General features: G+C 41.3%; 1 protein-coding gene across 1 annotated transcript in view; it reads left to right on the top strand.

The window, feature by feature from the left end:
* PDHA1 (pyruvate dehydrogenase E1 subunit alpha 1) overlaps positions 1 to 12572 on the top strand; it is a 21864-nt gene that overhangs the window by 1730 nt on the left and 7562 nt on the right. Inside the window, exons 2-4 of the mRNA XM_007469315.1 lie at positions 10612 to 10671; positions 11243 to 11416; positions 12202 to 12328. Of these exons, the coding sequence (XP_007469377.1) occupies positions 10612 to 10671; positions 11243 to 11416; positions 12202 to 12328 (361 nt within the window). The remainder of the gene's footprint in view (positions 1 to 10611; positions 10672 to 11242; positions 11417 to 12201; positions 12329 to 12572) is intronic.

Here is a 12572-nt window from a genome sequence, read left to right as displayed (position 1 = left end):
TTTTTCTTTTTGCGGTACGCGGGCCTCTCACTGTTGTGGCCTCTCCCGTTGCGGAGCACAGGCTCCGGACGCAGGCTCAGCGGCCATGGCTCAGGGCCCTATCCGCTCCACGGCATGTGGGATCTTCCCGGACCGGGGCACGAACTTGTGTCCCCTGCATCGGTAGGTGGACTCTCAACCACTGTCGGTACGCGGGCCTCTCACTGTTGTGGTCTCTCCCACTGCGGAGCACGGGCTCCGGACGCGCAGGCTCAGCGGCCATGGCTCACGGGCCCAGCCGCTCCGGGGCATGTGGGATCTTCCCGGACCGGGGCACGGACCCGCGTCCCCTGCATTGGCAGGCGGACTCTCAACCACTGCGCCACCAGGGAAGTCCTTGATGTCCTTTTGATTACATCTTCATGTTTATCCTTTTGCTCTTGCTTGTGTTTATCATCACTTTCACAAATAGGTTTTTTTGTTTTTGTTTTGATCTGTATAGTGGCTAATTTAAGTGATTTACTTTCCAATTGTGACTTCCTCCTTCCTATATGTTCTTTTCTATATAGAGAACAACTTGGAGTATTTCTTTTAGGGTAGGTTTAGTATTGCTGAATTCTTTTAGTTTTTGCGTGTCTGAGAAATTCTTTATTTCTTCTCCTATTCTAAATGATCATCTTGCTGGGTAGCGTATTCTAGGTTGCAGATTTTTCCCTTTCAAGGCTTGAATATATTTTGCCACTCCCTTCTGGCCTGCAGCATTTCTGTAGAGAAATTAGCCAATAGCCTTATGGGGATTCCCTTGTAACTAACACTTTGTTTTTCACTTGCTGCCTTTAAAATCCTCTCTTTAACTTTTGCCTTTTTATTATAATAAAATGTCTTGGTGTAGGTCTGTTTGGTTCATCTTGTTGGGACCCTCTGTGCTTCCTGTATCTGGATATCTGCTTCCTTCTTTAGGCTTGGGAAGTTTTCAGTCATAATTTCTTCAAGTACATTTTCAGTCCCCTTTTCTCTTTCTTCTCCTTCTGGAATCCCTATTATGCGTAGATTGGCACACTTTATATTATCCCATAGGTCTCTTATATTGCTTCCATTATTTTCAGTTGCCTTTCTGTCTGCTGTTTTGATTGGGTAATTTCCACTCTTCTACTTTTGAGGTCACTTATTCTTTCTTCTGCATTATTCATTCTGCTATTCATTGCCTTTAGCTCAGCTTTCGTCTCAGCAAATGAAGTTTCTCATTTTTCTTGGCTCCTCTTTCTAGTTTCTCTTTACAGTACTCTGCATTTCTGTCGATAGCCTTTCTTAAGTCCTTCAGTATTTTCATTATCTCCTTTTTGAACTCGGTATCTACTAGACTGAAAAGGTCTGTTTCATTGTTTGTTCCTTCAGGGGAATTTTCTTGGTCTTTTAACTGAGAGTGGTTCCTCTGCTTCTTCATTTTGCTTATATTTTTCTTACTCTCTGAATTTAGGAGAAACAGTTATCTCCTGTAGTCTTGGAGGGCTACTTATATGCAGGTGCCTCCCTGTGTAGTTTGTGTGGGTTTAATATTTTTTTGGCATGAGGGCTGTTTTTGGTTTGGATTCTTGCTGTCTCTTTCCTCTGCGTGTGCTGGTCGTTATCCCCTTGATAGGGGATGTGCAGGTGCGTGGTCCGCGCGTGCTCCCGGGGAGGGTGGGGGCAGTGGTTGGTGCCCAGTCACGGGACCCTTGGCAGCTGCAGTGGTCTGCGTCCGCCTCTGGAGTCCGAGATGGCAGTGGCGGTGGCGCCTCGAGTCTGCCCCCCGGAGCTCGTGTAGGTGGTGCCCTGCTGCCTGAGAGTGCACGCACGGAGAAAGAAGCTCCTATGGCGGTCCCACCCCTCTCTTCGTGCACCCCCCCAACAATGGCCCCTTGCCTTTCTGGCGGGCCCAAGCTTCTTCCCGTATTCCCTTCAGTTATGGTGCACCACCCTCCAGCCCCCTCAGGCTGTCGTCCCCACGTAGCCAACTCCAGTCCTCTCCCTGGGTCTGACCTCCGAAGCCCAAACCTCAGCACCCAGCCCAGTGGAGGAGCGTCTCAAGCTGAGGACTGCAAGGTCGTGGTACCAACCATCTGTGTAGGTCTCTCTCCGCTTTGCTTTCTGCAGACCAGTTGCTGCACTCTACTCCGAGGTTCCGAATCTCCACCTCTGTCCTGGGTGGTATCTCCACCAGTGAGGGGACTTCTCGGGGTGTGGAAACCTTTTCTTTTTCACAGCTCCCTCCCAGCGGCGCAGGTCCCGTCGAGATTGCCTTGTCTCTTTTTTTTCTTTTTTCTTTTGTCCTACCCAGTTATGTGGAGATTTTCTTGCCCTCTTGGGTGTCTGAGGTCTTCTGCCAGAGCCCAGTAGATGTTCTGTGAGAACTGTTCCACACGTAGATGTATTTTTGGTGTATTGATATTTGTGGGAGAAGGTGAGCTCCACGTCCTACTCCTCCACCATCTTGATCCGAATCTCCCTCACACTTCTTTTTTTTGTTGTTTTATTTTATTTATTTATTTATTTATTTAATTTGTTTATTACTTTTGGCTGCGTTGGGTCTTCGTTGCTGCGCGTGGGCTTTCTCCAGTTGCAGCGAGCGGGGGCTACTCTTCGTTGTGGTGCGCGGGCTTCTCACTGCGGTGGCTTCTCTTGTTGCAGAGCACGGGCTCTAGGCGCGCGGGCTTCAGTAGCTGTGGCACACGGGCTCAGTAGTTGTGGCTCGTGGGCTCTAGAGCGTAGGCTCAGTAGTTGTGGCGCATGGGCTTAGTTTCTCTTGGCATGTGGGATCTTCCCGGGCCAGGGCTCGAACCCGTGTCCCCTGCACTGGCAGGCAGATTCCTAACCACTGTGCCACTGGGGAAGCTCCGAAGCTCAGGTTCTTGATGTCTCATCGCAGAAAGAATTCAGTGAGAGACAAAGTGATAGGTAAGAAGTGGATTTATTTAGAGAGAGTGTGGGCCATCTCAAGGTGAGAAAGGCCCCCACCACACTTCTGATATGACTTTTAGCTGAACTTTCGCTTAATGTGGCTCCTTTCACCCATTGTATCAGTGAATCTCACTATTTTTGAGATTCATAGTAATGAAATGGGAGAAAGTATCTAAGTAGCTTTGTGACAGTCAAAATCTTTGACCTTACCTTCTTGCTCTTTATTATGTAGAACTGTCATTCTTTCTTGTTGGGAATTTAGGATGGAGAAAGAGAATTTTTCCTTTTCTTGGTTACTGTTGCTTGACTGGTTTGGTCATTAGTTTTCAGTCTCCAAAATGCAGTTTCTGTAGTTGTATCTGGAGATTTATTTTGCAAGACAAGATATATATTTCTAGCCCCACAAGACAATTTAACTGTCAAAAATAACATATCCATTTCATGATTGCCGAACATAACCTTTTGTTTGTCACCTCATACTTCTCAACTTTGCTTCCCAAATTTCTCAATTTTCTTCACTTATTCTTAGATGTATTGGACTCTCTCAATCTCTAACTTAACTGAAGCATTTGTCTCTAGCAGTTCAACTTTTTTTCTCCAGCAATGTCATGGTTTTTGTTGGCTTTATTGGATAATGGTGTATTGATGGGTGAAGAGATCACTAGATAATAGCTTTCTGCCTATTGGCTTGTACACTTAGCAGATCAACCTTACCCCTTCTCACCAAGATCAAGTAAGTCCATTGCTACAAGTTGGATGGTAAGGTAACACAGTGTATGAACGTATCAAAAGTACTTTTTGTGGAGTCTGAAGAATGTTCTTCAAGTCTGCATGAGAAGAAGTCATATTGGTTTACGTGTGTGTGACGTGGCAGAATGTGGCTAAAGTAGTACAGTCCTCCTAACTGATTAAATGTTTGTGGTCTAACCTGGACCTTAGCCATCACATAGAGTACTGTTGCTGTGAGCAGAGTGAAAAGGAAACATTTCTGGCAGCTTTTTACCCGCGCCCCTCCCCCCTACCACGCAGTGACAGCCACCTGAACATCAACAAGGGAGCACTGGGGATTTCTGTGGCGGTTCAGTGGTTAAGACTCTGCGCTTCCAATGCAGGGGGCGCAGGTTTGATCCCTGGTCGGGGAACTAAGATCCCACATGCTGTGTGGTGTAGCCAAAAAAAAAAAAAAGAAGGGAGCACTGGGATTCTTTGGCGGCCGTGCGGGTTTGAGGAGGCAGCTCGTGGGGGTGAGGTGCTTAAGGTGAGGTGACACAGACCTTGGAGCCAGATTTGCTGGGTTTGTACCCCAGCCCCAACAGTTAAGTGCTCTATGGCTTTGGGCAACTCAGGTATCATGAATCTCATCAGCACCAAGAGAAAAGCTTCACTGAAAACTCATTGCAGGTCCCACCCCCTCAACTCAGATGGCAACAGTGCAGTCAGAGGCCTGCTCCTCTAAGCCTCAGAATAGGAATTCTGTAGCAATAGGAATTGAGGTTAAAACACAGATGCCACTAATCTGCACACCAAATGGCATGAGTCAGTGACACCAGCTCCGAGATCTGTTTTGAGCCCAAGCAATGGTCCAAGTTGCACATAGGTCACCTTGCTTGATCTAACAACAGATTAACCTCAGAAAGAGGCATTTTTGTCAGAATTTCACCCACTGAAAAAACAGCTGGCTAATCTGGTTTTTTCCCAGTAATAAATGAGAAGCATTTATTTTTTTAAATTTTTGAATTTTATTTATTTTTTTATACAGCAGGTTCTTATTAGTCATCAGTTTTATACACATCAGTGTATACCTGTGAATCCCAATTGCCCAATTCATCACACCACCATCCCCACCCCACCGCGGCTTTCCCCCCTTGGTGTCCATACATTTGTTCTCTACATCTGTGTCTCAACTTCTGCCCTGCAAACCCATTCATCTGTACCATTTTTCTAGGTTCTAGATACATGTGTTAATATATGATACTTGTTTTTCTCTTTCTGACTTATTTCACTCTGTATGACGGTCTCTAGATCCATCCACATCTCAACAAACGACCCAATTTCATTCCTTTTTATGGCTGAGTAATATTCCGTTGTATATATGTACCACAACTTCTTTATCCATTCGTCTGTTGATGGGCATTTAGGTTGCTTCCATGACATGGCTATTGTAAATAGTGCTGCAATGAATACTGGGGTGCATGTGTGTTTTTGAATTATGGTTTCCTTTGGGTATATGCCCAGTAGTGGGATTGCCGGATCATATGGTAATTCTATTTTTAGCTTTTTAAGGATCCTCCATAGTGTTCTCCATAGTGGCTGTATCAATTTACATTCCCACCAACACTGCAAGGGGGTTCCCTTTTCTCCACACCCTTTCCAGCATTTGTTGTTTGTAGATTTTCTGATGATGCCCATTCTAACTGGTGTGAGGTGATACCTCATTGTAGTTTTGATTTGCGTTTCTCTAATAATTAGTGATGTTGAGCAGCTTTTCATGTGCTTCTTGGCCATGTGTATGTCTTCTTTGGAGAAATGTCTATTTAGGTCTTCTGCCCATTTTTGGATTGGGTTGTTTGTTTCTTTAATATTGAGGTGCATGGGCTTTTTATGTATTTTGGAGATTAATCCTTTGTCTGTTGATTCATTTGCAAATATTTTCTCCCATTCTGAGGGTTGTCTTTTCATCTTGTTTGTGGTTTCCTTTGCTGTGCAAAAGCTTTAGAGTTTCATTAGGTCCCATTTGTTTATTTTTGTTTTTATTTCCATTACTCTCGGAGGTGGATCAAAAAAGATCTTGCTGTGATTTATGTCAGAGAGTGTTCTTCCTATGTTTTCCTGTAAGAGTTTTATAGTGTCCGGTCTTACATTTAGGTCTCTAATCCATTTTGGGTTTATTTTTGTGTATGCTGTTAGGGAGTGTTCTGATTTCATTCTTTTACATGCAGCAGTCCAGTTTTCCCAGCACCACTTATTGAAGAGACTGTCTTTTCTCCATTGTATATCCTTGCCTCCTCTGTCGTAGATTAGTCGACCATAGGTGTGTGGGTTTATCTCTGGGCTTTCTATCTTGTTCCATTGATCTATGTTTCTGTTTTTGTGCCAGTACCATGATGTCTTGATTACTGTAGCTTTGTAGTATAGTCTGAAGTCAGGGAGTCTGATTGCTCCAGCTCGGTTTTTTTCCCTCAAGACTGCTTTGGCTTTTTGGGGTCTTCAGTGTCTCCATACAAATTTTAAGATTTTTTGTTCTAGCTCTGTAAGAAATGCCATTGGTAATTTGATAGGGATTGCATTGAAGCTGTAGATTGCTTTGGGTAGTATAGTCATTCTCACAATATTGATTCTTCCAATCCAAGAACATGGTACATCTCTCCATCTGTTGGTGTCATCCTTAATTTCTTTCATCAGTGTCTTATAGTTTTCTGCATACAGGTCTTTTGTCTCCCTAGGTAGGTTTATTCCTAGGTATTTTCGTCCTTTTGTTGCAATGGTAAATGTGAGCGTTTCCTTAATTTCTCTTTCATATTTTTCATCATTAGTGTATAGGAATGCAAGAGATTGCTGTGCATTAATTTTGTATCCTGCAACTTTACCAAATTCATTGATTAGCTCTAGTAGTTTTCTGGTGGCATCTTTAGGATTCTCTATGTATAGTATGATGTCATCTGCAGACAGTGACAGTTTTACTTCTTCTTTTCCAATTTGTATTCGTTTTCTTTCTTTTTCTTCTCTGATTGCCGTGGCTAGGACTTCCAGAAGTATGTTGAGTAATGTAGTATATAGGAATGCCAGAGATTTCTGTGCATTAATTTTGTATCCTGCTACTTTACCAAATTCATTGATTAGCTCTAGTAGTTTTCTGGTAGCATCTTTAGGATTCTCTATGTATAGTATCATGTCATCTGCAAACAGTGACAGCTTTACTTCTTCTTTTCCGATTTGGATTCCTTTTATTTCCTTTTCTTCTCTGATTGCTGTGGCTAAAACTTCCAAAACTATGTTGAATAAGAGTGGTGAGAGTGGGCAACCTTGTCTTGTTCCTGACCTTAGTGGAAATGCTTTCAGTTTTTCGCCATTGAGGATGATGTTGGCTGTGGGCTTGTCATATACGGCCTTTATTATATTGAGGAAAGTTCCCTCTACACCTACTTTCTGCAGGGTTTTTATCATAAATGGGTGTTGAATTTTGTCAAAAGCTTTCTCTGCATCTATTGAGATGATCATATGGTTTTTATTCTTCAATTTGTTAATATGGTGTATCACATTGATTGATTTGCCTATATTTAAGAATCCTTGCATCCCTGGGTTAAATCCCACTTGATCATGGTGTATGATCCTTTTAATGTGTTGTTGGATTCTGTTTGCTAGTATTTTGTTGAGGATTTTTGCATCTATATTCATCAGTGATATTGGTCAATAATTTTCTATTTTTGTAGTATCTTTGTCTGGTTTTGGTATCAGGGTGATGGTGGCCTCACAGAATGAGTTTGGGAGTGTTCCTTCCTCCGCAGTGTTTTCGAAGAGTTTGAGAAGGATGGGTGTTAGCTCTTCTCTGAATGTTTGATAGAATTCACCTGTGAAGCCATCTGGTCCTGGACTTTTGTTTGTTGGAAGATTTTTAATCACAGTTCAATTTCAAGTGTTTGTGATTGGTCTGTTCATATTTTCTGTTTCTTCCTGATTCAGTCTTGGCAGGTTGTGCATTTCTAAGAATTTGTCCATTTCTTCCAGGTTGTCCATTTTATTGGCATAGAGTTGCTTGTAGTAATCCCTCATGATCTTTTGTATTTCTGCAGTGTCAGTTGTTACTTCTCCTTTTTCATTTCTGATTCTATTGATTTGAGTCTTCTCCCTTTTTTTCTTGATGAGTCTGGCTAATGGTTTATCAATTTTGTTTATCTTCTCAAAGAACCAGCTTTTAGTTTTATTGATCTTTGCTATTGTTTTCTTTGTTTCTGTTTTATTTATTTCTGCTCTGATCTTTATGATTTCTTTCCTTCTGCTAACTTTGGGTTTTGTTTGTTCTTCTTTCTCTAGTTCCTTTAGGTGTAAGATTAGATTGTTTATTTGAGATTTTTCTTGTTTCTTGAGGTAGGCTTGTATAGCTATAAACTTCCCTGTTAGAACTGCTTTTGCTGCATCCCATAAGTTTTGGATCGCCGTGTTTTCATTGTCATTTGTCTCTAGGTGTTTTTTGATTTCCTGTTTGATTTCTTCAGTGATCTCTTGGTTATTTAGTAACGTCTTGTTTAGCCTCCATGTGTTTGTGTTTACTTTTTTTTCCCTGGAATTCATTTCTAGTCTCATAGCGTTGTGGTCAGAAAAGATGCTTGATATGATTTCAGTTTTCTTAAATCTACTGAGGCTGGACTTGTGACCCAGGATGTGATCTATCCTGGAGAATGTTCCATGCGCACTTGAGAAGAAAGTGTAATCTGCTGTTTTGGGATGGAATGTCCTATAAATATCAGTTAAATCTATCTGGTCTGTTGTGTCATTTAAAGCTTCTGTTTCCTTATTTATTTTCATTTTGGGTGATCTGTCCATTGGTGTGTGGTGTTAAAGTCCCCCACTACCATTGTGTTCCTGTCGATTTCCTCTTTTATAGCTGTTAGCAGTTGCCGTATGTATTGAGGTGCTCCTACGTTGGGTGCATGTATATTTATAACTGTTATGTCTTTTTCTTGGATTGATCCCTTGATCATTATGTAGTGTCCTTCCTTGTCTCTTCTAATATTATTTTAAAGTCTATTTTATCTGATATGAGTATTGCTACTCCAGCTTTCTTTTGATTTCCATTTGCGTGGAATATCTTTTTCCATCCCGTCACTTTCAGTCTGTATGTGTCCCTAGGTGTGAAGTGAGTCTCTTGTAGCCAGCATATATATGGGTCTTGTTTTTGTATCCATTCAGCAAGCCTGTGTCTCTTGGTGGGAGCATTTAATCCATTCACAGGTTTAAGGTAATTATCAATATGTATGTTCCTGTGACCATTTTCTTAATTGTCGTGGGTTTGTTTTTGTAGGTCCTTTTCTTCTCGTGTGTTTCCCACTTAGAGAAGTTCCTTTAGCATGTGTTGTAGAGCTTGTTTGGTGGTGCTGAATTCTCTTAGCTTTTGCTTGTCTGTAAAGCTTGTGATTTCTCCACCAAATCTGAATGAGATCCTTGCTGGGTAGAGTAATCTTGGTTGTAGGTTCTTCCCTTTCATCACTTTAAATATGTCATGCCACTCCCTTCTGGCTTGTAGAGTTTCTGCTGAGAAATCAGCTGTTAACCTTATGGGAGTTCCCTTGTATGTTATTTGTCGTTTTTCCCTTGCTGCTTTCAGTAATTTTTCTTTGTCTTTAATTTTTGCCAATTTGATTACTATGTGTCTCGGCGTGTTTCTCCTTGGGTTTATCCTGTATGGGACTCTCTGTGCTTCCTGGACTTGGGTGGCTATTTCCTTTCCCATGTTAGGGAAGTTTTCAACTATAATCTCTTCAAATATTTTCTCTGGTTCTTTCCTTCTCCTTCTGGGACCCTTATAATGTGAATGTTGTCGTGTTTCATGTTATCCCAGAGGTCTCTTAGGCTGTCTTCATTTCTTTTCGTTCTTTTTTCTTTAGTCTGTTCCGCAGCCGTGAATTCAACCATTCTGTCTTCCAGGTCACTTATCCGTTCTTCTGCCTCAGTTATTCTGCTGTTGATTCTTTCTAGTGTCGTCTTCATTTCAGTTATTGTACTGTTCATCTCTGTTTGTTTGTTCTGTAATTTTTCTAGGTCTTTGTTAAACGCTTCTTGCATCTTCTCTGTGTTCGCCTGCATTCTTTTCCCGAGGTCCTGGATCATCTTCACTATCATTATTCTGAATTCTTTTTATGGAAGGTTGCGTATCTCCACTTCATTTAGTTGTTTCTCTGGGGTTTTATGTTGTTCCTTCATCTGGTATATAGCCCTCTGCCTTTTTCATCTTGTCTATCTTTCTGTGGATGTGGTTTTTGTTCCACAGGCTGCAGGATTGGAGTTGTTCTTGCTTCTGCTGTCTGCCCTCTCGAGAAGCATTTATTTCAAACAAAAAAAAAAAAAAAAAGGGAGTTGTAGAGAACATCTTCCTTCTGGTGCTCTTCGAATCATAAAACATCCCTCAAATCTTTTGTTTTTTTAAGTCAGGGAATGCTAAGTATCTTTTCTTTTGTGTTGTACATTTCTCACTAAGGTGTCTATCTCGTGCTTTGTGTAGTTTAAAATATTTTTCTTATAGTACCGTTTCATAGACAAGTGATTTGCCCGAAATAGGAGTTGAATCATAGTTTTATTTGAAGAACAATTCTGAAAGTAAAGCATTAGCTTGCTCAACGTATGTGGTTATGACTGAGAATAGCATAAACATACCCCACAGATTATCTGGTCTCTTCAGTTTGGCCATTAACTTCATTATATTTTCACTGTAATTTCTTTGAAAACAAAGTGACTATATAGACGGGTTTCTGCAGTTTGCCTTTAGATGGGAGTACCATCATGTTTCATTAGCCAAAGCATGGATTCATTTTGGAGGACAAGATCCCAACACAGTGAACAGAATGGAAGATAAGCCCATGAATGTGTTAGGGCTCTTAGAGTTCTAGGACTGCATCCTGATAACTGATTAATAAGAATAATAACTCAAAAATAACCGACAATAAAAAGCACTGATATACTTGTATATTTTGATCTTTCAAGGCAAGCAGAGTGCTGGTGGCATCCCGTAATTTTGCAAATGATGCTACGTTTGAAATTAAGGTAAGAGGTGTTTTGCTTCGTGTTACATTTTTTTCCACAGGTACACTTTGATATATAGTTTTACTTTTGCAGTAGAGCATTTTGATTTTCATGCTTTTCACCATTTTATTCCAAATGTTCTAGAATCAGAGATTCAGAGAAGTTAGCAAAAATTAGAATTTACTCCTTTTATGTAGCAGGTTTTTGGTAGTTCGGAGCAGGAGAGCAAGCTAAAAAAATTAAAGACTACTCTAAGACTTGAAATGTGATTTGGTAACATGTTTGAATAAGAAGATTCTTAGAATGCTTCTCTGAAAGTTTGTCTTTCAACCTATAACTCAGTTGACTTCTAGGGGTTTTCAGTGAAAGTCATCTTAGAAAGATTTCCTTCCTCCAAAACCGCATCTCATTGCACAGTGAGTTTTATGAAGGAATTAGAAGCAATATGCAGCATTTCTGATGTGCTCGCCTGCTGGTTTTCAAGTTCAGTATTTGCTGGTTTTCGATTTAAATATTTCGAGTTAGATCTTAGAATGGGTTGGCAGTGTTTACATTGTAGTGACTGAGAGATAACTGTCTGATTCCATTTCAGAAATGTGATCTTCACCGGCTGGAAGAGGGCCCTCCTGTCACTACGGTGCTCACCAGGGAGGATGGGCTCAAATACTACAGGATGATGCAGACTGTTCGTCGAATGGAGTTAAAAGCAGATCAGCTATATAAACAGAAAATTATTCGTGGTTTCTGTCACTTGTGTGATGGTCAGGTGGGTGGTAGTTTTGTAATAAAACTGTGTTACTTAGGAATTGAAGTATGGTGTTTATTGGCTTTTACCCTGCCTTATCTGTCTGAAGGATTTGAGGCTGGTATTTTCGAATAAAAATGAGAATGCTGAGACCTGCTAGGAAGCTTATGCTAAAGAATTGACTCATATATCATATTGCTGACTTCCTGTGCCATTACAGCATTATGATCACCTGTACTGAGTATACTTTTGGGGGAAGGGTTTTTGTTTTTGTTTTGTAGGTTTAGGCCAAGGTTTACAAAATCAAATGCCTACCAGGGACCAGTTAGGTAGAATACATGAGTGAAGGCTGCCAGCTGTATGAAGAATCGAGAATGGTGACAGGGACTAGTGGTGAAGTGGAACAGACGGGGCCCACCCACAGGGGTAGTCATAACTGGCTGGTAGTCCAGCCAGTTGGTGCCATGTGGAAATACGGGGCTAATGCTTCCCGTTGCTGGTGTCTTCGAGAGAAGACAGACGTCTCCATTTTCTGTGAAATTCCCCAATATTTTAATGTTCACATTTGATTCAGGATTTTTTCAAATCACCATACAGGCTTCAAAGAAACAACGTATCTGTGCATTGCCAGTTTATGGCTCTGGCTTGGGCCTTACCCTCTACTCTGTTTCTGGTGAAAAATAGAGGTACTTGCTGTTATTAATGAAGAGTTCTACTGGGCCAAATGTTTCATAATAGTCTAGGAAACCTTTTAACTAGAAATGGTGTACTGTACTGACTCACTGCCGCTTCTTCCTTGAATGCAGGAAGCTTGTTGTGTGGGCCTGGAGGCCGGCATAAACCCCACAGACCATCTGATCACAGCATATCGGGCTCACGGCTTTACGTTTACTCGTGGGCTTTCTGTCCGAGCAATTCTCGCAGAGCTTACAGGTTTGCTATTAATTTACAAAAAGGGGAAATTAAGTTTTCAGATCTCCTGTTAAGATGCTAACCGTTTATAAGTTAACATTGAAACCTTTTTGAGGGTTTAAAAAAAAAAAAAAAAAAAAAAAAAGCTGAAACCAAAAAAACCTCTCCCTTTTGGTGCTCTGGTACCTCTATTGTGCTTTTTGTTTTTGTTTTGTTTTTTTTTTTTGCGGTACGCGGGCCTCTCACTGTTGTGACCTCTCCCGTT

The sequence above is a fragment of the Lipotes vexillifer genome, unplaced genomic scaffold, assembly GCF_000442215.2.
Source record: "Lipotes vexillifer unplaced genomic scaffold, Lipotes_vexillifer_v1.1 scaffold1442, whole genome shotgun sequence".
In the NCBI taxonomy this organism is placed as follows: domain Eukaryota; kingdom Metazoa; phylum Chordata; class Mammalia; order Artiodactyla; family Lipotidae; genus Lipotes; species Lipotes vexillifer.
This window is presented reverse-complemented; position numbering and strand designations above follow the sequence as displayed.